General features: G+C 36.4%; 1 protein-coding gene across 2 annotated transcripts in view; it reads left to right on the top strand.

The window, feature by feature from the left end:
- The first annotated feature begins 10,755 nt into the window (after positions 1-10,755).
- LOC113091312 (transient receptor potential cation channel subfamily M member 3-like) overlaps positions 10,756-24,225 on the top strand; it is a 105,073-nt gene continuing 91,603 nt past the window's right edge. Inside the window, exon 1 of one of the 2 annotated variants that reach the window (XM_026256743.1) lies at positions 10,756-11,503. In XM_026256743.1, coding sequence (XP_026112528.1) covers positions 11,327-11,503 — 177 coding nt within the window. In that variant the 5' untranslated portion in view covers positions 10,756-11,326. The remainder of the gene's footprint in view (positions 11,504-24,225) is intronic. The other variant, XM_026256740.1, reaches the window with a different exon arrangement.

The following is a 24,225-nucleotide window of genomic DNA, read 5'->3' as shown; positions in this document are numbered from 1 at the left end:
TATACTTCAAAACTTAAATATTTTGTACAATTTAACGAAAATTTTTATAATTTTTCACCATCAGTTTGTGCTATTTTTTTTATTGGTTCAGGCACGATTTAGGCACTGGTACATTTTAAAAGTATAAATTTCCACCAAAAACCCTAATGATATCAAACCCTGTGAGTAACAGCCATGGAGCTTTTTAGGATTATTTGAATCGCTGAAGGTCCATTTAGACCTGATGGGTTCAAAAATATAGGGCCTCTTCTCTATATCCTTACATCCCTCAGATGCGCTAAAGATTTTAGATGGATATAAACAGCCACTCTCACATTGCTGAGTGGATTTTAGGTACTTAAATGAGGATATGAAACCATCCCATGGGGGACCAATAGAAACTCTGCTTCTATCTCTGTCACGCACTCTCTCTAGCACCATTGCTAATTGACACATCACATTTTGGTTATTAGAGAGCATTCCCATGGTTGGTTGCACCTTTTACTAATGATAACCCCTTAGAAATGACCCATCTTTTTGATGGACTGAATTTGAGAGAATAAAACCAGGGTTCAATTTGCGCCATTTTAAAAGGCCCATTCCACTTCTGTGTAATACAACAGTATTGGAACTTTCTTAAACGCTTACAGTAGGAGTTAATATTGACAAGTTGTGAGTTTTTGAAAGAGTAGTCCATCATTAACCATCATTTCATTCATTCACCATTTACTAACCCTCATGTCATTCCTTACACATTGCTTTTAAAACTTGATTGACTTCCCAAGACTTGATACGTAGTGCACAACTCACATTGATTCCTTTTTCTTGTATTTTTGCTTTATTATTAGTCTCTGTATGGCTTCATTGACAAATAAAAAAAAAGATTAGACATTAGTGGTACAGGAAATTAAGAAAGTCATAAGACATGGGATGACATAAGGGTGATTAGATGATGAGAGATTTTTTTTTTTTTTTTTTTGGTTGAACTATCGCTTGTAAGATTTTAATAACTTATGAAACTTATGTGCAAAAAATTACTATGTAAATCCAGAATAATATGTGACTTACTTCACACAGAAACATCAGTGAGTTTCTTTTTGGTTATCTATCAAATATTCATACCAGTCTTCCAGTTTCAAGTGAGAGATTTCCTCTCCTTGACTGAAGCAAGATTTCTCATTTATTTGAGAATTCCTTTGATGGAGAAGCATGGAAGTGAATGTGTTTTGTTCATCTGGTTCCTTCTATCCATGACAACCTTAGAGACAAGCCAAATCAAACCAGACCACTTCAATCCAAACAGCAGACAAACCATGAAAATGAGAAAGATTAGAGTGACAGAGAGAGAGAGAGGGGCATTACAACGATAGCCATGAATACTGCTCTTCTAGTACTTCAAACTAGAAGTAAAGTAGAGGAAGGAAGGCTGGAAAGAAGAAGAAGAAGAGCAGAACTGTCAGTGCAATCAGTGGATTTGTTGCCCCTTGATCTGTGCAGTGGAGTCCACAGTCTCCTGCCATTTATTGCAACTCACCATTTCTATCAGTGGGGTGCTCGTCATTAATTCATTACGTTGAGCACACTCAATTAGCCCTCGTTAGCCACCGACTGTTTGCTTTATTTTATTTGACATCATTAGCCCCTCAATATAAGAGCATTTATAGCCCCCTCACCTAGCAACCTGCATCTGTGAGCAAGTCCAATCCCTCACTCTCCCTCGACCCACAGTGCTTCCCAGACCCCCCACCACCCTCTGGTCCCCACACCTCCCATGTCTCGTTCAAAGAGTCAAACGGATGTCTGTGGCCCAGGTGCCTCCCCTGATGACGTGTGTCATGCGTTGGTGACAGGGCAACGACAGGCATACGCTCTCGTTTTCTGCGCTCTTTCTCTCAGTAGACACGTATAAGTTTGGACACTTTTTTTCCAATGAACCATCTAGATTACAGATTGGTTTGTGTGTTTTAAATTAAAATGGATGCTGAAGGACTGTGCAAACACCACTGAAGTAGACAACGCTCATGTAGTTGTGTTGGGGTCTGACACTGGGACGCAAAGACGACACATGGGAAATCTGGGCTGCCTGTTTCCGCTGGATGCCATGAACGCAGGGAACAGACCCAAGAGAGAGAGCCGTTGCTGTCAAATGAGTCACAAGGTCAATGAAGGCTTTGTCTCTCAGAGACTCGCCTGTGAATTTTGAACCAAAGCCGCACTTGTTTTGTTTCTAAAAACTCTTATTATAAACCTTTTGGTTTTTTTGTGGCCTTACCGCCTCCTTGAGACACTGAACTTTAAATATTTTTGGGGTAACAGGAGAAGACATTAAGGAACAAGAAAGAAATCGGAGAGGAATCATCAAACTGGTAAGAGATATACATTTTTGTCTTTCAGAATGAATATTGTTTTTTATCACATGCATGTTTATGGTTTTTCGCTGCTGTTAAAATACAACGTAACCTCTATCACCACAGTTTTGGTCTTCAGTACTTTCTGATTAGTGTTTTAACGGTTTGGAAAGATGGCTGCTTCTTTTGAACTTTAAGCTGATTAATAATGAGGCCAATTGGTCACTGTGGTATGCATTTGACTAGCACTATGGTAAATAAATGATAGCTGTTACTCATTCACCATCTGTTGGAAACTACTGTGAGCAAAGAGCAAGAAGGCTTTCTACCATATGCTCTTAGAGGAGAAATCACTCATGCTCCTCTGTTGTATCACTCACTCGCACAGATTTTTCCTAAGGCAGACTATTACATGATTTGAAACATATTATGATTTACTTTTAATCAAGTCATTTTTATTAATATGTTTTTATATTTATGCAAACATCTATCACTGCTAAAAAAAAAATGTAATTAAACTGTAAGGCAGCAGTCACTGGATATATTGTCAGACATTTTGGTCTGACTTTGTGCTTCACTTGGCTTATTAGTTTAATGATTTACTTTAATGCCATAACGTTTAAATTTAATTTGGAATTATAATTGAGAAGTTATAAAAGAAAACAACTAACATTTTAAGTAAGATGTCTGGCAGGCTGTGACATTTAAGAGCCCTGGGTTTCTTGCATCTACAGTTATCTGCTTATTCTGATCTGGAGTAGAATAAAGGCACATATTACTAAAAGAAGCTGTATTAAGAATGCATGGTATAGCTATAGCAAAGCTAACTGTTTATGTTTAATTGGCATTGACTCTGAACCAATTAGAATGAATGTTGACATTTAAAATGTTTTTTTTTTTATGCTAATATGAGGCTTATGCAAACCTCCCTGCATAAACACATATATATGTACACACACACACACACACACACACACACCCCTACTGACTTTGTTGTTGTGGAGCTTGAATTATTGATGGCTCCAGACTGCTAAAAAATGCATCCCCAACCTTTTTATCATTCAGCAATCAAGAGCCAATTACTAGATCAATCTGAAGACTTCTTTAATCTTGACCAAGAGAGACTGAACCATGTGTAATAAAGCTTGAAAATAGACACCATGCTACTTTGCAAACATTATGGAAATTGTGCCAAGTGTTTTGTTTCAATGTTATTTTAAACTTCAAATCATGGGGACTGATGGATGACAAATTAGTACACTCAAATAATTCAGAAGCTGGACATGGGAGGTAGGAGAACATGAGAACTGATGACACTACCACAGGTGTAGCCAGTTTTTTGACTAACAGCTAATGTCTGGTCCACACTGCAGTTTATTTATTCTGGCTTAGAACTGCCCTCCACCCATGAAAAGACTAATCAAAGAAAAATGTGTTTTTAAGGAATGGTTATATTTATGAAATATATTAACAGAGTGCAATAAGTTCTGAAATTAAAAGTCCCATTTATTTTCTTAATGAGGAATTGATTTTTAAACATAAATTGTATACCTTTAATCAGCCCCTATTATGCCATTTCCACTATTGCCTTTCATGCAGTGTGTAATATAGCTGTATGTGAATGTAAATTATCTGCAAAGTTGTAAAGCCGAAAGTGCACAATAAAGTTATTGTCTCCCAAAAATAAAGAATCTACTCTGTACAGCCTAAAAGAGACATAATTTGAATCCCACTTCTGTTATGGCAACATCGTCACGGGGTAACACGTTTGCATAATTCCTGTCTCTGTTCTACATTGGCCGGCCACACGAACAATGTGACCCCACCCACAAACACCTCATTTTTCTGACGACTGCTTCTGTAATCTTGTGGACTTCAATGTGGGACTGACTGGGCCATCTGACCAAACAGAGCAGAGTAGGCTCAGGGAAAGGAGGTTTTTAGAGAGATTGAATCTTAGAACTGCTTTGAACTAATCATTTGAGAATCGTTGGAAAATGGGGTGCAATTTAATGCATTTTTTGACCTTGCATATAAGGTATGGCGGATGGTAGACTCAGAAGTAAATGCCTACTGATATTATTGGTGTGTGTTGTGTATGTTTGACAGCCTAGATCCTTGGACGCTGCTGTGGTTTAGGTTTAAAACACATGAATACTTAGTACATATCAAACAATCTTTAATAACAGACAAAGCAATAGTGACTGCATAATAAAAACAGTTACTCAAACTTGTTTGGTGCGACATTACTGTCGGATCCAATATAGTCAGCACACCATTGATTTTTTATTTCAATCTTTCTGAAAAGCCTGCATCTGATTGTGCCTTGTTTGTAAATGAATCCGCTGTAAAAATGAAGCGAACAAAGGACAAAGGTCTTACTGACACGTCTGTGTCTTCATTAAAAATAAACTTCATCCATGCTTTTCTTCAAGCTTTCTTTAGGTTCGATTATGAGAAGGCAGATGATAACCAGATATATTTGCCTATTTAAAGAAACAACCCTTCAGCTATACAGCCTTTATTTGCATGTCTTGATGAGGTAAAGCTCTAGTTGCTAGTAACCTTTTAACTTCAGCTGTTATTTAGATTTTTTGAGAATTAGGCATTTGCAATATTGGACCCACCGGTGGGTCCCCAGAGTTGATGTGGTTTACCTTAAATGACTCAAAGACTGAGGGCCCTATCACACAGTACACCTGCCAGCCACGACACAATTGTTTTTTGCTAGTTTCATCCTTACTCCGTTTTCATTCTCATATCCTGTGCCACACTGTTTAAATAGCAAAAGCATTTGCGCCACTTTGTGTGCCACTTTGTGCGCCTATGAACGTGCTGGTCTGAAAGCGAGGTGTGTGTAGGCGCATTGTTGGCGTTTTGCTATTTTTAGGCAACTGAAATAGTTTGTGCTTTTGATCAACTGAAACCTGGTCTTAAGTCAATGGTGCAATATTTTTTGTTAATTAAAGAGTGCTTTAGTATGCGCCTATAGGTGGATGGGTGAACGATGCATGTTCAGTCTGCTTATTACACACAGGGATGCGCAGCAGTGCACAAACATGGCAAATATTAAAAATGAAAATAAAAGACTATTATTTTTGTGCCCCAGATGGTCTGTTTGGGTGCTTTAAACTTGCACATGAGCATATCTGGAGAAGAGCTCTTGCAAATACCGCCATGTAAATATCAAATCTGTCATGACACAAGCACAACTGGCATTTAAAGATAATGGGAGATGAGACTATGATTGGTTTATTGCACGTTACACCCAAAACACACCTATAACTCATTAAGAGAATAGGTACAACCCTTTTGGACCATGTGCCCGGCACGCCAACAGTTTTTCCTATTCTTAAACTAGCAAAAGTGGATTCGGACATGCCCTAAGTGCACTTGCTAGTTAAAATATAAAAATTCGGCTCTGAGTTTATTGTCATTGATCCATCTGACAATTTTTTGAGTTTCACAACCCTACCCTGGAAAGCCGGTCAGTCTTTTAATCAAAATGTGTTCGGATCCTTGGTGTCCTTTTGGTCTTCTTGGTGTTTCCTCTGTTGTTGCCTCAGGCTTTTTTCAGCTCTGCTTACTTTCTAAAATATTTTTTTTTCTGCCTGAAAAATCTCTTGAGGTAGCTTTTCATGCGTTTATAACCTCTCGATTGGACTATTGTAATTCACTCTACACTCTACATCTCCAAGTCCCAGGTTGCTCATTTACAATTGATCAAAAATTATGCAGCCAAATTTTGCAAGTATGATTCCACAATCTCTTTTAGGCAATTCAATGAAAACTCTTCATTGTCTTCCAGTTCACTTTAGGATGAATTTTAAAATTCTCCCATTTGTATTTAAATATTTACACAATTTTGTCCCATATTACTTATTGAAATTGCTGCATACTTATAGCCCTACCACATATTTAAAATCTGGTAATCAAAACCTTCTTATGGTTCCATACACTTCAGAGCTTCTCCATCTTTATCAGATTTTTAAACTCTTCTGAAATCCCACTTGTTTTCTTTAGGTTTTAAAAGTTGAGGATGGTTTTTGTATGTGTTTTACTGTTTTGACTATGTTTTTGTACAGCACTTTGGTAATTCTTGCGACCGTTTTAAATGTGCTTTATAAATAAAAGAACTAGAATTAGAATTTTCCTAATGTAGTTAACAAAAGGAAGGCAATGCAAATATCATTTTGTTTCTGTGTAGTCCTCCATTTGCCTCTTTCGTTATTCATCTACTACATGTGCGAATCGATGGGCGGGGCTAATGAGACAGTGATGTAGAAGCAGGCATTGATCTGCTGCGGAGGTGGGTTAAGCCACACTATTACTTCATAAAGTGGCACATTCAACAATCTTTGGCAGACTGGTTTCAATACAACCTGTTTTTAGACTAACATGAAAGTTTAAGTTCTGAAACTTCCAAAACAGGATGTTTTTATAGAACAATGACCTCTTGTATGTCAAAAGATCAATGGAATTTATCAGTTCATGGCCCCTTTAAAGGAAACGGTGAGCTCCAAGGTTGTTCATATTTGTGTTGAAGCATGTATTTTCATGTATTACCGTATCAGTATATAATTATATTTTGCAATATATTTAAATATGTAGTTTCATCAATTTATTTTACATAATTTTTTAAAGTGTCATATGATGCGATTTCAGATTTTCCCTTCTCTTTGTAGCGTTACAAGCTCTTGGTGCATAAAGAAGATCTGTAAAGTTGCAAAGACTGAAGTCTCAAATCCAAAGAGATAGTCTTTATAAAAGTTAAACGTCAACCACTACTACCTAAAATGGCTCACTCTAACCCCCCCCCCCCCCCCCCACATCTTTACGTCATGATGTGGGAAGATTTGCATAATGCCACCCAAATGTTCACACAAAGAAAGAAGGTGTAACTTTTTATTCTTGCTGTTGCCACTGATGCCATGTTGTGGAGATGCTTCATTTCATTGTGAAAGCAAAACTTTTTTTGGCCTTCCAAAAGTGGACACAACTAGAAATCAGTGGTTAATTTGTTTTTACATCACTGTTCCAGAATAGTTCAACCCACATATTCAGATGTGTGCAGCACATTTTGGACAAGTACTGTTTCCTGTGAGAGTAGGTTACAATGCCAGTGTCTGTTTCTATAAAGTGAGGCAATTTCAACTTTGCAATGACAGTCTGGCGCTTGACAATCAGTACGTTTTCATATGTAAAAGATTTGCCACTGATGATTCAAACGCGAGTTTTGAGCAGAGTATTGCTTTTTGCTTGTCTTTTCTCTGATCACAAATGCATTAATTATGTCCACACTGGATGCAACAAATGCCTCGTTTGTAATGGGTTTTGTCTCATCGCACTGGGACATGGCATCACAGTATGGTAAGGGCCATAACATTTCCATCACACGCTTGAGGCATTCGGCCAATCACAACGCACTGGAGAGCTGGCCAATCCGTACACCTCGCTTTTCAGAACAATGAGCTTTGTCAAAATTAAAGCGTTTCAGAAAGGTGGGGCAGAGAAGAGACAATAATGTACAGTATGTGGAAAATAATGTTTTTTTTTTTTTTTTTTTTTTTTTTTAACCTTGAACCGCATGAACACATTGCATTACACCAAATACACCAAATAATTTACTTTTTAGCAACTTCATATGACCCCTTTAAATTGGTGCAATGCCTTATAAGAAATTAAGTGACTAGTTCTTCTTTGAATGTGGTTATTGGATGAGAACAAGACTGAATTGAGCTGGTTGATGACACTGTTCTCTTAAATACTGTTAAACCAAACTTTGCACAATTATTGAATTGAACTAAATAAACACTGAACTGACTGAAGCTGTATAATGACAATATTGCTGCAGCAGTGACTTGACTATTGTATCCTATTGTAAAAAATCCTGTATGTTCTTGCAGAAGTAGCATACCAGCCAATCAGTCTGAACCTCATTGTGAGATTAAGTGCTTTCTAGTTTTCTGTGTTTAAGATGGTCAGTGGTCTGTTGGTTGTGCTGTTTGAGGCTGAGAATTTCCCAGGTGTCACCCACTAATTGAAAAATAAACCATAATAAATTCACACTATCCAAACATTTCTTATAAGTTTTAACTGCACCATATTATTTAAGATGGAAATTCTTCCCCTTCTTTTTTTTTTTTTTAATAAATGAGAGCCCATTGCTGCCTCAAAGAAATTGGCACTGTGATTTAATCAAATGAGAAGTTTGTCTTCCTGTTAACCCATGATACTCCAGAGGTTTCTGTCATTATAATTTAATCATTTAGCTTTTTGTAGAGCCAATGAAATGAAATTTAAATAACTTACCATTATAAATATATTTTTCAACTATTATGTGTCTGTCTAAAATCATTGCAGGCTTACACATGCAGACAGATAAAGATGGTAACAGGTTTTTATTGCTCTATAACTGCAAAATAGTCATTACTTTCGCATTTAACAATAAACTATGATTCACACACTCACCCTTGCCTTTTATGTTATTTATAGTCAGTGTCTGTCTTTCTATAGACACTTGTTTTTGTAAAATTCATGCATTTTTATTTTGGATTTTATATATATATATATATATATATATATATATATATATATATATATATATAAGATTCATGTCTGAAACTGATGCTTATCCTCTGGGTAGACATCTTTTGGAGTCATGAATTACTTAGGATACAAAAAAGGGAGTTTATTTACTGATCTGAATATGAAACATTGTCTTAAATCTCACATTAACATTTTTTAAAAGTATACATTTATAACATTATAAATCTTTATTAAAATAAATAGCAAGTGAATGCTCTATGTGTTCCTCATTGAACAGGACTCCATGGCAAGAAAAGTCCAGGCCAGGAGAGTTTTGCAACCTCTTTGCACAGAAATGAAGGTAAGACTACAGTTTCTACAGTACACACACACGCACACACACACACACTTATATTTAAACTAAATTATTTCTCCTGTTTTCTGTCTTGTGTGAATGTTGGATAGACTTGTTACGGAAAACATTGAAAAACAGCCTCTGACTGGTTTAATCTGTCTCAAATTGCTGGTCTGAGCAAGGGCATTATTGGGTAAAATGGCCACAGTAAATAATGGCAAATGATTGGCCCCTGTGTGTCAGATGCTGGAAGGTTGGAGACAAATTTTCTCTCTCATCAAACAGTCAATTTTAAAACAAATAGCAAATTTGACAAGTTCCACTGAATTTTGTTATGAGGAAAAGTAACCCTGTAAAGGTAAAATGATTCCTGAGAATGAAATACAATCCTTATTTTGTATTTTAATTAGTCATGCACAGACAAAGCTAAATTTACCTCTTAAATTACATTAGTTTGCTATTTTCTTTTTAATTGTTCCTAGAACCATATTTGTTTGTTATTTAATAAAATAAACTAGTGATTTTTTTGGCTGTTGTTCTGGCCAGAAAATATGTTGGTCTTATTTGTTTTCTCAGATCTTTTTTAATAAAATACCACGCTTACTTCCAAGGGTGATGACTCAGTATGCTGTGGGATTATACAAAGGGTACATGCCGAGACTTTTCTTTCAGGTCCTCTCGCTTAAACTTTTAATTAAACTTGTCGTAAAGCCTTTAGAAACATGTTACTTTCTTACTGATAATCAGATCAGAAGTCCGTTGGATTATCCATGAGCCGTCACCAGAAACTTCAGCTGTAAATTGAATGAGTCTCATATTACAGAAACAATCCTGACTCATTTTTTTTGCTTGAATCCCAATTATCTAAATTTTGTAAAAAAGAAAAAAAGAATACAAAATAATATATATATTCTTTGTAGTTTCAGTGTAATTACATGTCTTAAATGTTCTGTCATTTTTGCTTCAGTATATATGTATATTTTTAAATTGTTGATGTTAACTGGAATGCTAATGAACTACCAGCTGTGTTGGTCTGCTGTTTTCTCGTGGTAACCTTGGCAACTGTGAGTGGGTGGGTCTTATGGAGGGTTTATCACAATGCACAGTATGCCTGAGGTGTAAATGGGATGAAAGGTTTGTCATGTTTACTGTATCACTACAGGATATCACAATAGTCAAGTCTTACAGATTTTGTGTGGTTCCATTTGTAGGCCTTGATCTAATTCAAAATGCATCAATTTCAACATTCCCTGCTTTGATTCGTATTTTATTCTGCTCAGCAGGAAGAAGTTGATTCCTCACTTTCTATCTACATAAAGTAGGTCTGTTTTCCACCAGTCGGGAAACACATGACTGTGTAGAAAGCGCAGATGAACAGATCTTGGTGAATTGCATTTCACGTTAGATGTAATAAGTTCTTAGGTTTTGAAATTTCAAAGTAGTAAGAGTTTTGTACTGGAGAGCATGAGGGACTCTGCTGACGTGAAGCTTGCATTCTTGTGTCGATTAAAACCAGTGTGGGACCACAGGGGAGAAAGAGAGGGGGAGCCTGTAGAAACCCTCAGCTTCTGTTCTTAATAACTCTTTAATCTCCACAAACGCTGAACGGCGAGAGCAGGCAACACGTGAGCTGTGAAGTCTGGTAGTGAAGCAGATGATAGAGGCAGATATAACAAGTGGAGAGGGAGGAAGGGAGGGAGGGAGAGTGTGTGAATGAGGGTGGGGAGAGAGCGTGAGGATGAGAGCTCAGTTCCAGAGTGACTCGCTTTGCCTTTGCCCGCTCAGTTTGAAGACATCAGGAGACTAAGACCAGGAGAGGAACCTTGCAGGTAGAGCTGTGCCAGCTACCATTTTTTTTTTCTGTCTTCTGTCCTTCTGTGGTGTTTTTTTCTATGGGTGAAGCCTCCTACATTAACTGAAGCAGCAGGACCACATGCAACAGGGTGTAGAAGCCAAACTCCCTCCATTTTTTTTTCGTTTCTCTGTTCAAGAAAAGAGCAAGAAAGATATGCCCTGACACTCGGGAATAGTTTTAGAAGAAGACGGAACATCACAGTGTAGAGGTCCTTGTTTCCGTGGCTTTCGTTCTAGATTTGTTAAGGAAACATTCAAAGTTATGACTAAAAGAAAGTGGGAGGAGAGGAGAGAAGGCTTCAAAGTCAACTCCACAAAGGAAGAGGCACAGGGGCCCGGGCGCCCCTCCACCAGAGGGCGCTTCTCCGAGTCTTGGAAGAGACTGAGCTCCAGAAAAGGGTCTACCAAGAGGTCAGGACTGGCCTCACAGCAAGCAGCGGTAAGAAGCAGAAGAGCATCTGTGTGTGCTCCGTTCTTCCCAAATGTTGAATTTGGAGCAAGGAGGGAAGGTGCAGGGGAGGGACTGCTGATGTAAGGGAGTAAGAGATGTCAGTGGAAAGTTTCTGGGTAGCATGTGTAGCACATTGGGACCACTAAAGGGTTTTTATGATGAAGATGCTTTCAATTCTATGTACTAAGTGGGGGGAAATTGCATTTTGGTTCACATTTCTGTAGTCAAAGATTTCAGGCATGTTGCAGTTCCAGCAAGGAAACTCCAACCCCCTGATGTTTCATCTCATTTTAGCTGATTTAGAGTCTATAACAGACGATTGGGGAAACTCAGTGGGTCAGTTGTTGCTAGCACATGAGCGTGCCCTGAAGCACGCTATTAACCATCTGTTATACTCCAAAGACAGATCGGTGCCCAGTTTGAATTACTTAGATAGAGGGATAGATGTTTTTTGTTGTTGTTGTTGTTGTTGTTTTTTATATGCAGAATGTTTTCTGTTGTAGACAGTGTAAGGAAGTCAGTGTAAGGGAGTTTAGGGGGCCAGGTGACAAAACTGTCATTTGCCTTTTTAAGCTATTCTTGTGCTGCCATAAAGATATACATATTTTGCAGACATATTGTTTTTTTTTTTTTTTTTTTTTTTGCGTTGTTGAAAATTCTGCTGATTTGACACCAAAATGATGTTATATACTTACCAAATTAATGAAATGTCACAGTTGATAAATTGTAATCTTGAAAGAAATTAGTATGAATATGTTTAAAACTACACTAATGTTTTGCTTAGTGTAACATCAGTTTTCAGCAAAAATTGTGTTTGTGAATTTATGGAGCTTGTTGCAAAGTTAGTTTTTGTCTAGAAAACTTACAATTTCTAGAAAATATCAAAATACATTGCTAAAAATCAATCTAGACAATATAAAAACACATGCTCTTAATGGATGTAAGGATACACTCAACTCACGATTCAATTTTCTCAAGTTTAACAAAATAAAATTTAAAGGGGACTTATGAAAATCTGACTTTTCCAAGTTTTAAGTGCTATAATCAGGTCCCCAGTGCATCTACCAACCAAGGAAACATGAAAAAGATTAACCCAGTAACTTTGTTTTGGTAGGTCTTTTACTGTAAGCGTCTGAAAAAAACAAGTCTGATTTTACTGCCCTAGTGACGTTGTATAGGGATCTCATTATATTATTTATAACTGACAAACTGCGCAAATGCACATTCATTAACAGCTTGGATTTGCGCAGCTTGTCAGTTAATAATGGCTTTGTGTAGTAACAGCTGCTCTGTGTGAAATCACTCACTTGATGGTATTTACCGCTGATTAGAGAACCGGCTTTACTGACTAGATGCGCATTAATCATCGGCCGATATATATCGTGCACCCCTGGTTAAAAGCATGATTTCAGCGCGATAAACATGAAAATCTGAACCAAAACACATTTTTTTGAGCAAGTATGACCTGTAATGGTGCAGCTCTATTCTGGAAAATGGGGCGGGGAGCAGCAGCTCATTTGCATTTAAAGTGATCGAAAAAACAGAGCGTTTCTGCTTCCACTCAAAATAGGCATTTCCAAAATGATATAAGGCTCCTTTAAGGCAAATTTGTAAATGAAAAGGTGTCCTTTTATTATTGCTTGGACACAATGCCAAACATTTCTTTGTGAAAAAGAAATATGTGTGATAACAACTAAATTGAAATTTTAAAACAAACCCCAAATTTAATCAAATAAATAAGACAAAAAAAAAAAAACTCTTCATGTAAACCAAGGCTTTGCCTGTGCTCTTTTTCATTCAAAATTAGAGGCAACCACTGCATTTGAATCACAATCCAAACAATAGCTGCTTTTCCACCGAAATTACCTGGAACAATATGTCCAAGGAACTTTCCCCCCGAGACCTGTTGCTGTCTGCATTTCCATCTCGGTCTTAAGTACAGAGAACAATAGGCAAATAGTCTAGTGATGTAAGTCTGCATGCGTTTCAATACCAATTACCCAAATTTTAGAGCTGTAATTCTGCAAAAAGCAGCGTACTTAATAACATCAGTTAGCTCACCTCGGCTACTGAAATTTTCCTCACTGTATTTACAATAAGACAAAATATATCAAACCCATTGCCCCTTTTAGTTTTCATTTAAACATATTAATAGCTGCATAAATGTAGTTCAGGGAACATATACATAGCCTACATTATAATGAAACAAAAATTATATCAAACATTGCCAGTTTTCATTTTAATTGTAACATATTAATGGATTAATAAAATGATAGAATAAAGACCAAAGATTGCCTGTTAAGATTTACCCAAAACAAATGATATCTTATGTTTATCCACTACAGAGACATCAGAGCCAACAGCAAATGTCAGAAGGACTAGCAGAGTTAAGGCTGCTCTTTTCAGTATACATGAGCACTGAGACCCCGCTGATTGCGTGGAGCTAATGTCTTCAAAATTGGCGAAGCACTTTTTCAAATAGGCAATGTTTTTATAAATAAACCACAGATTTGAATTTTAAACAACTGTATTCTTGCCTGAAATATTAAAAAAAAAAAAATTCCTGACACAATAACAGTAATATATGTGTTTGTGTATATATATATATATATATATATATATGAAAATGGTGGTTGGAATACAATGCTGCATGAACTCAAGCTCAAGTACAACCCCGAAGTGGAAAAAGTGGCTAAAGATGCTGAATACATGAAGCATGATCAGTTTTCAGTCTAAAATAGATTTTATCAGAATACTCTAAATGTAGTTTTGTGAAAATATACTACATAAAATATCTGCATGAAACAGAAACACCAGAAGGGCTGAATGAGATGCAGTTTCACTCTCTGCCAGCAGGTGGCACTTATGGAAGGGCAGATACAGTGTTTCCTTGGAGCGCGTTACACACACCAAAGCACATGCTTTGACACGAACAGGTGAAAACTTCAATCATAGAGATGGAGTCATTTGACTAATTACTTAGTCTTATGTGCAGTTACAGTTAGGATGTTGAAATGTAGCATAGTAGCATTTTTAAGTAGCCTATACACAGTATTTAGTATTTTATTTATCAACTTTGACAGATCTAGACTGCCCGTATCCAGTTGGTTGCTTATCACTTGAAAAATGTGCATGTTTGTAAACTGTGCATCCATTTGTCATCTAGCATTAATTTCTTGTGAAATGTTAGACGTTTAGATGAGTTTAAAATGTATTTATTTTTTTGGTACAAGGCACCTATTAGAGTCAAACAACAACAACAAATGTGTCACCAAATGGTGTTAAGGAGATATTAAGGCGAGAAACAAAGTTCTGAGTAGCATGCACTTGTGTTGCATTATAAATTGTGATGAGTGAAATTTATCTTGTGCACTTTAAATGTCTCTTTGTTAATGTACATGTACTTTCATAATGTATATTTTAATTCCAAGACTCCAGCACTCACCTTGAAGAGTTTTAGCATTTTATATCCCAACTCAAGAGGAAGTTTGCTTTTATGCTCTGCAGGCCAGACATTAGGCACTAAGTGGCAGTGCAAACAGTGAGGAGCGTGCGCGCGCCAACACAACTGCTCAAACAGCCTAATTGTTCTGTAGCTTTGTTCTGAATCAAAGAAGGCTGATGAGAATGTGTGAATTCAAACCTTGGCAACTGTAGCTTGGAAACAGAGTCATTTATATATCTTTGTTTCTTTATATGGGTTTAACTCAGGGGGCGGTGTTAAGAGGAATAGTGCTATAGTATGTTAAAGTATTTAAATTCCCAATCAATATTCCGTATTTTAGTGTTTACATGCTGATTAAATCCTGATGAAATCCATGTGGACTTCAGGTTTAAATATGTTAAGCGTAAAGTGCACATGTGCACTTAGTCATTTTATATCCCTGTTCATTCACAGTCTGAAGTTATTATATCCTGGAATCACCATATATGTGTCCTATTGTGTTTGACTACTAAAACTGGTTTACTAAGGCAGTCTTATGCAGCATTACGCTGGGCAACTGAAATAGGAACGGATCAGAGTTTGGAATGATCCTTTACAACCTTGGGGGGCTGATTTTGTGCTGCCACCACAGGGCTTTAAGCCTGGAGGATGTGGTTTACTTAGGTTGTTATAGCAACAGTCACACATATCACCCGGCACGTTTACAGTAGACTTTCACACTACAGTTACAGATATCTCACTAGAGTTCACATGCTTTTTAAATGTGTCTAAATTATAGAATACTGCTATAGTGTTGTGATTCCGACACTTCTGGTCACTTCAGAAAATTCTAATCTGGGTTTTTGTTGGGCGAGGTCGCAACCCTAATTAGTTTTAAAGGATGTTCAGGTCCAGGACAAGATAAGCTCAATCCAAAAAAAATCCGTGGCATACTGTTGATTACCACAAAAAAATATTTAAACTTGTCCTTTTCAATGGAAGTAATGAGGCAAATTTTTACATGATTTATAAGCAGAAATGCTTTTAACCCAGATTGCCCTTACAGAAGAAGAGCGAAAACTGGAAATTATGTATATGTAGAAATAATTGTATTTAATGTGCACATGTAAGTCCTTTAAAAGCTTTTTCCAGCTCCAACACAAGACCGCAGAATAACCCTAGTGCCTAGGTCTCAAATCACAGTCCCTCTGCATTAGATGAAATAACGGACATGAATTGGAAAGGTTCTCCCTCTGGTAAAACCGACTGGCCTCTGGAGAGGAGAGTCTCTGACAGCTGAAAAAGAAACCAGCACTCCTCTCAGCAGATTAATGAACTCACACTCCTGCCTGTGTGCATTTCTGATAAAAGCTTTTTTCTCAAAACCCAGTCACCGCTGGGACCTAGGGAGCCTGTTGCTCGGATGGCCTCAGACACAACATCATTTTTATTTAAACATGAACACTATCATAATCAGAATTTTTGCACAATTTCTGCATTTGCTTAACAAAAACATGCATTTACCTCAATCTATCTATAAATTATTTGAATATATGTAATAAGCTTATTTAGAATTAGTCTCTACCCTTAAAACAACCCATTTATCTCGTTACACGATGGCACAACAGATTGCTTATTAAAGAGATGATGGTGCATCGATAACGGCCAACCAACCAACTAATCAGGGTACTTGTGGCAGATTAATTTTATGTTGGCAGTATTTACCCCCAGCTCAGGCACATCTAGCAGAGCTTGCCCAGACCATTTCATAGCATCACCCTCCCTGAAATGACAAAGCATGTGACTCCTGCCTCAACCAGCCCTCCACATTAGCATTTCCCATCTACGAATGGCTGGAGTCCCCCAGGGCAGATGCAGCTATCCAGTTCAGTATGGACGGCCCCTTTATAGTGGTCAAAGGGAGTAAGACTGTACACTTTTATATCTATACAGTGCAGTGCTGCTTTTATTGTGCTATTCCTATTATCTGCTAATTGCCAGGTTGCCTTGGTAACACACTTGGCACAGGAACTAATGTAAAATTTATGTCAAGCGAGTGTGGCATTTCCTCCTCTGCTCTGTTAACATAGTTGCACTCTGCTCAGGGATCAGGGGTGCCATACTATGAAAATAGATTCATCCTGGAAATTGTGCCAAGATACAGATATTTGTTGTTAGTAGATGTTAATTCATAGCTATATCTGCAGTTTACTTGCAGTTAAACATTATTACATTCTGTAGAAGAATTTATAACTATAATATGGCAGGAATTACTTGGCCTTTTTATATTTGGGTATAGCTATAATGTTTCCATATATATTTTGAAAGATTTTAGAGGTACTTTGTCAATTACAGACATTTTTCTTATTTCTTGTATAGTGGTTATTTGTAACAATAAACAGGTCCAGGCCCATGCCCAGCTGCTTTTTGCCCAATTTTTTATTTGTTATTGAATTCATATGCATGAGTGCATATTGGATATACATAAACCAATATTGGATATTTATTTGTTCATTTCCTGTTTTTATATTTTGATTATATTTCCTATTTCTTAAAGTTAAACTTAATGAAAATCCCGAATATCAGTTTTTCATACTATACATACAGTAATAATAAGTTGCATAACTACATTAATATTTATTGCACAATCACTTTAGCATTTAAAATGATTTTAGTTGTTTTTATTTAGACACTGTAGTTTAGAATTGTATTGTATATCGGCATCAACATAATTATCAATTTATCACTTATTGTCATATTTTTAATGTGCACACATCCCTTGGTTTGATAGTGAATACTACATATCAGGGACAAATTTGTTCTAAGATGTAAGCTAAATCTGTCAAAACCTCTTTGGAGATGTCCTCATTTGTAAATAAAGTTTTTTATTGTAAAAATGCAGTTTTAAACTTTTTTTTTTTTTTGTCAGGGTTAGGTTATAGTATTTATAACTAGCTTCTTATAAAAACAGTAGAAGTCTACGGAATGTCCCAATTTCGTTGGCTAAGTAAATGTGTTTGAGTGCGTTTTGATCTACAGTCATTGGCCATCTGCAGAGGTTTGTAACTACGGCAAGTAATTTTCAGAAATTAAATATATTTGCATGTTTGCAGGAAGTCATTTGCGAAGCACTGCAATTTTCATAATGAAGGTAAAAGGAATGTCACCACATTTAAATAACTATTGTATTGCATCATTTTACATTTCCTAATCAACTCATCTTCTCCAACAGGACAGAAAGTCTTGTATCGTTCAAAGTAGCCAATTAGTGGTCTTCATATCCCGCCACAGTCCTTAGTCTGACAAAAAAATCATGCAGAGGGAGATTGGAGCCAGAATAACTCAGGCCTTACAGTGAAATCCTGTCAAGTTGAATAGATTCATTAATGCAGGACCACATGAAGACTGTCTGTGCATCCCTCTGTTTAGTATAAAGCAAAGCAGTAACTAAATATATTCATTTTAATTTTATGCTCTTTTATGGGACTGTAACATTTGCATAATATTTTCCTCAAGTCTTGTGGCTCTGAACAAACACAATATTTATATTCTGGAGTTTTAAATGTCATTGAGTTGACACTTAATTTGACGAACTTTCTCAAAGTGTTTAAGAGATTAAATGTGAATGATGAATGATTTCGATCTTCTTTCATTAGCTTTATAAGATGAGTGGAAATTGCTCTTGTCTAGACCTGCTAGTGTTAGTCTTCTAGTCAATTCAGATGAGACAAAAACACACAAAATTGTCCTGTGCTTTTTTGCTAACATTGGTTCCATTAACCTTAGTCTGAACGTCTGTCTTAGTCCTTTGTTGTGTTTTTGACCCCACTGAATTGCTTCTAGGGACTATTAAATTCCACATTTCCCTTTTTATCACTTTCTCTTTATAAAAATGCTGTTTTGATCTCAAAAAGCATCATTGCCATTTAAGAACGGGGCCTTTAATGATGGCACCTTTGACTGGCAACCGCTATAGTCTGAAAACCTGTGTGAGATGCTGTGATACTGATTGGATGGTCTGGGATAAATTGCCCTCAGACCGAGACTCAAACCTGTTGGATTATTGAGACTCTAATTAGTGTTCTCCAGCAGCGAGAAAGTCTTTACTAATTGCATTGCAGCCTTACAGTTTATTTGATTCTTAATTCAAATATGTTTACTTTAGTCCATTTTTGCGAGGTGAACGGTGTTAGTCGGGACTTTAATTAGCTGCTTAAGGCTGAAAATATTTTTCCTTCGCTCGACAGAATGCCAATTTCAGGTCATGTATGTGTGTCATTGAAGTGCCATCAGAGACTTGCTACTCTATCCTGTCTAAGCTAAGACAGAGATGAAATGGATTACAGTTACGTGGAAAGAATGTTGCTCTTTTTACAGGCACACTCAGCAGATGACAATATGCCAGAAAAAGAACTTAATGATTGTTTTTCATCTAAGAGTTAATTAAGTCTTACAAAGTTTTCTGATGTTTTTTTTTTTTACCAGTATCGACCAGGGGCATTACTTTTTCTTTTAATTAGTGACGGAATTAGTGCTCTGTGTTTATCCCATCCAAAGTGCACACACACACCGGGAACACATACCTGGAGCAATGGGCGGCCATTTTTTTGCTGCTGGGGCCGGGGAACAGTTGGGGGTTCGGTGCCTTGCTCAAGGGCACCTCAGTTGTGGTATTGAAGGTGTGAGAGAGTGCTGTACATTCACTCCTTCCACCGACAATTCCTACTGAGTTTAAAAAACTAAATGTTCAAATAGCCCAGGTGTTTTGCAGAGTAGTTATGGAGCTTTAGGAAGGGTTTCACTACCAGAAAGATTGATTGAAGGTGTGTGTGCAAAACAATTTAATTACCTGACAGTGAAATATTGAAATTATTGTTTAAAACAACTCACCTCAGGCAAAACAAATTTGCATGTTGTGTATGTAGCAAGAAGCAGGAAAGCTAAGGGAAAGGAAATTAAATGTACGGAAAAGGATTAGGGCCAAACAATAATAAACAAATAGATCCATTTTGAGATTAAAGTCATTATAAAATGATTGTAAAATGTCATTATTAAACTCATTCAATTAAATGTTAAGAATAAACTCATTAAATTACATGAAAAAAATTGTTTTTTCGAGAATGAACTTGTTTAAATTACACCAAAAATTCATTGTGTTTTGAGAAAAATGTTGAAATTAAATATTGAGAATGACCTCATTAAATTACGAGAAAAAGTAATTGTGTTTCTAGAAAAAAATCGTAGCATTTTTGAAGGAAGAAAGCAGAAATTAAATGTTGAGAACAAACTCATTAAATTATGATAATGAAGTATAAATAAAGTGCTGAGAATAAACACACCTGTGTCATGTTAATTTTATCTCGTTATCAGCATCAGTTAGCATTAGTCATTGGTGCAAGTCGAAGAGAGCAATGTTCGTGAATGAAGCCAATGCTGTCGACCATTAGGATATAGGGTTAGTAGGCTATATGAGGGCTTGTATTTAAAAAAATTAATAAATAAAATAATTTTACTCTCTGTAATTATTGCATCCTGTTAATGTACAACAATACTGATGTGGAAATAGTATTTTTCACTATTTATAAGTATAATTAGCATTTAATTACCATTTACACGTATTGCAAAGATCTGCTACTTTTACATAGAGTAAATATAATTTATATTGTCACAGTGTAAATAAATTCTAATAAAAAGAGTAAACTTTACGTAGAGGTCATATCAGAAGCCAATGAAACCGACACCAAATAGGGTTGAAACAGGAAGTGAAGTAAACAGAAGAGAATGACAAAATAATGATCCACATAACAGAACATAAACCTGACAAAAAGATCATTAGGTTTGTTCTGATCCTCGAATCTGACTGGACAAGAGATTTTTTATTTATATTTTCACCCATGCGTTCTAAACGGGCAGTCAGTCAGTCTTTAAACCATTCATTCAACCACACGTTCAAAAACGCTGATTCATTCAACAAGTTTAATCTTGCATTATTGCTTGTTGCTAATCCTCTTCTGTAAAAAAAATTGTAAGGGAGAAGTGAAGGAAATAATTTGTTTTTAAAAGAACATGATGTGAATGAAAGAAATTCCCTCATTTTCTTTCATTTCTCTCTTTACTTTTATATACGTGTGTGTGTGTGTGTGTGTGTGTGTATATATATATATATATATATATATATATATATATATATATATAAAAGAGAAGTAGCAGAAAAGAGAAGTAGCAATGTGGCCACTATGGAGAAAACATAATTTATTTAAAGTTTATGAAAGTTTTTGACTGACAGGACAGTTTAAACTTTTAAATGATGCAATAGAACTTCAATGTGGAGTTAAACAGAGTAATTTGTTGCTATAGTAACCACAGATCCACTAACGCTGTGCAAAATTCAAAAGTGAATTGTGTAATTCTGTGCCCTCACTAATTTAGTGAAATCTGTTGAACACCGACTAGTGCGTTGGACCTTACTACTTTAAAAGGCTTATAAATGAGCCAGATCATGCTTCTATTTACATCTAATAATAAAATAAATAAAAAAGCTTGTGTTTTTTTCTGCACAGGTTTTTGTGAGGTGTTCAGGGGTAGTTTTCAGATGCGATGAGAAAAATATACACAGAGCATTTGTTCCAGGTACAGCATCATGAATATGGTATACAGTATGATGATTGTTTTCCTCCATTACTGACTTTGCTCAAAGCAAGATTTTGGATTTAATACACACACTTTTCAATTTCAAACTCGTGTCCCTTTTACAGTCTGCATATGACGAAGTACCGTAAACAAAGTCAGTGTATTAATGATGTGTGACTGGTTATGCCTGACTTGTTGAGGTTGGTTTTTGATGCCAGCTCACTGGGCCCTGTGGGTTTGATGGCTCCAGATGGGGCAGTGAACAGGGAGAGATCAGCCAGTGGAGGTCTTCCTGACAGAGGGAGGAGACCCCGCAGGAGACTCATCCCATCCTCTGACTCCTCCACAGCCCCACAGAGCTGCTATTATCCTCTTGCCTCCAGAGCCAGGTTAGGCATCACAGGCTTAGAAGATCACCAGTGACAGTGCGGGATTGAAAAGAGACAGATAAACACGCACATCTCAAATATCCATACCAAATGCACATGTTCTCCGGAACAAAATAAGCATGCTAATAAAAAGCATGCTCTTGTAATACCTGTCACACCTGCAATTAAATATGCCTGCCTGCATTCAAATGCACATATGCAAAAATCATTGCTTTTTATTCACAGCAGCATACAAAGTTAGAATGGGGCATATATCTGTAGATACTAAAAGAGCATCTACTGTAATGTTAGCAGCAGTTTTACATGCAGTTTTAATGAATTCATACTTTTCAGAACCATTTCACAGTGGGCAATACAATGTAATTTGCTGACTGGCAGGTGGGAATTGGTTTCAGATTCACACACGTCAATTCACAAATCAGATCTGGCACAGGCGCAGTGCAAGAAAATAGCTTGAAGCTGCGATGCTTCTCAGCTTCCTGCTGCTGCTTAACTTATCGGTTATTTTTAATACTACAGTGATTCTTAGTTCTGCAGATGGAGTATGATAATTATTTGACCTCGCAAATCATTATTTTGGATTGGCGTTTTGTAAATGAACTGGGTTACACGATCGGAGTTTGTATGGGTGAACATTTTCTTTGTGAATTCTACTTTACAATGCTACCTAATTAACATTTTGATGTAAATCACTGTAGACTGCCTTTTATTGGCTTAAATGTTAATTTCAGTCATTAAAATGCTAGCCATTTAGCAGGCACTCTTTTGCAGAGTGACTTACTAAACATGGTTAAAGCATATCAAATGTGCAAACTGAACAAACCTCTGCATCTTTTTGTCAGAATTACATTCTGCTTGATTCTTCAGTAATGATTGCCATTAGATTGAATGTCTGAGAATATTGCTATGATATGATACTGGCAAAAAAATTAATAAAAAACCTGAGCATCCAAAGCATATGACTCTAATCAGCCATGTTTGTTTTGCTCTTTACAAAGAGGGTCAGTGCTCTTAACGTTCATTATTTTCTATTATAATTCATGCTTGATGTTTTACCACTGCATTATTTACCACTGCATTATTTGTAACATAAAATCCTGTTTGTTTAAAAACAAATTGATGCAGGTTTTTTTATTTTATTTTATTTTTTGTTTTTATGTGCATTTAAGTAGTCTGTCTCACAGAGCCATTTCGGACACATCAACTCTGTCACTGAACTGAGAAGAGGAGAGTTCATGAAATACAAAGTCCCTCTAGTGGTTGGGTCTGGAAATGTAGGTTATTCTAAATGCACAATATAAAAATTATGATTTTTTTTTTTATTCCACACTAACCTCAAAAAAATAAATTAAAAAAATGCAGTTCTATATAATTTTTTTTCAGGTATATATGTTTTTGAACGTTATCAAGTAAAGTAAACATAAAAAATGAAACCTTATAGAGTTGCTGTCATTGTCTGAGAAATTATTTAAGGCATTGTCAGCACTGAAGATCGCAGTGCATGCTGAAGATTTATTCAAAGTAACTTTATTCCTAGTACAACCTGTTCAGCAGAAATGAGATTAGAAAATGACTTACTGCCTCATTGTGATGCCTTTGACTTGCAGACTGCAGAGGTGAAGGAGTATTGTCTTGCAAGAATGAGTTTAGATGAAGGCTTACAGATGCATAGACTGTTCATTCTAAAAGTGACAGGACAGCTACTTTAATTTAGCACAGGTAACTTCTAGCAACTAGTGAAGTGAGACTAAAATGGTGTGAAGTGGCCTTCTTAGGTTGATTGAAGATCAGGGCATCACAATCTGGATCATCTGCAGGTTAATTGTGCATGCAGGTATCAGCCCAGGTCAGTTCCACTTGTAACGACATGTTGTGCTCAATCCATGGGCTTGCTGGGATGACAAGTAGCTCTGACCGAAATGCCCAACAAGTTTCTGGTAATTCACTGTAACTGATGTAGCAGAATGAGAACTTGGGTTGTTTACCATTTGGACTTTAAATGACAATGCCTTTTAAATTCCAATTCAACTACTTTATTTTAATTTAGGTAGCAAAAAGGATGCAGAATTGAAATTCAAAGCGTCCTATTTTTTTTTTATTTTTTTTGAAATTCCACCTTTAAAATTTGTGGAAAATTGAATTTTTTACTTAATTTCCCTGTGTTGAATTGTATTTCATTATAATTCAGTAAAGCCCTGTGTGGTGCGGCCAATTCCATTTAAAATCATACTGAAAAGGCAGTCAGTCCTTCAGAGGTTTTAACAACC

Source organism: Carassius auratus, unplaced genomic scaffold (assembly GCF_003368295.1).
Source record: "Carassius auratus strain Wakin unplaced genomic scaffold, ASM336829v1 scaf_tig00214183_4049273_7079891, whole genome shotgun sequence".
NCBI classification, from domain to species: Eukaryota; Metazoa; Chordata; class Actinopteri; order Cypriniformes; family Cyprinidae; genus Carassius; species Carassius auratus.
The sequence above is the reverse complement of the archived record's forward strand: the minus strand, read 5'-3'. Positions and strand labels throughout refer to the sequence as shown.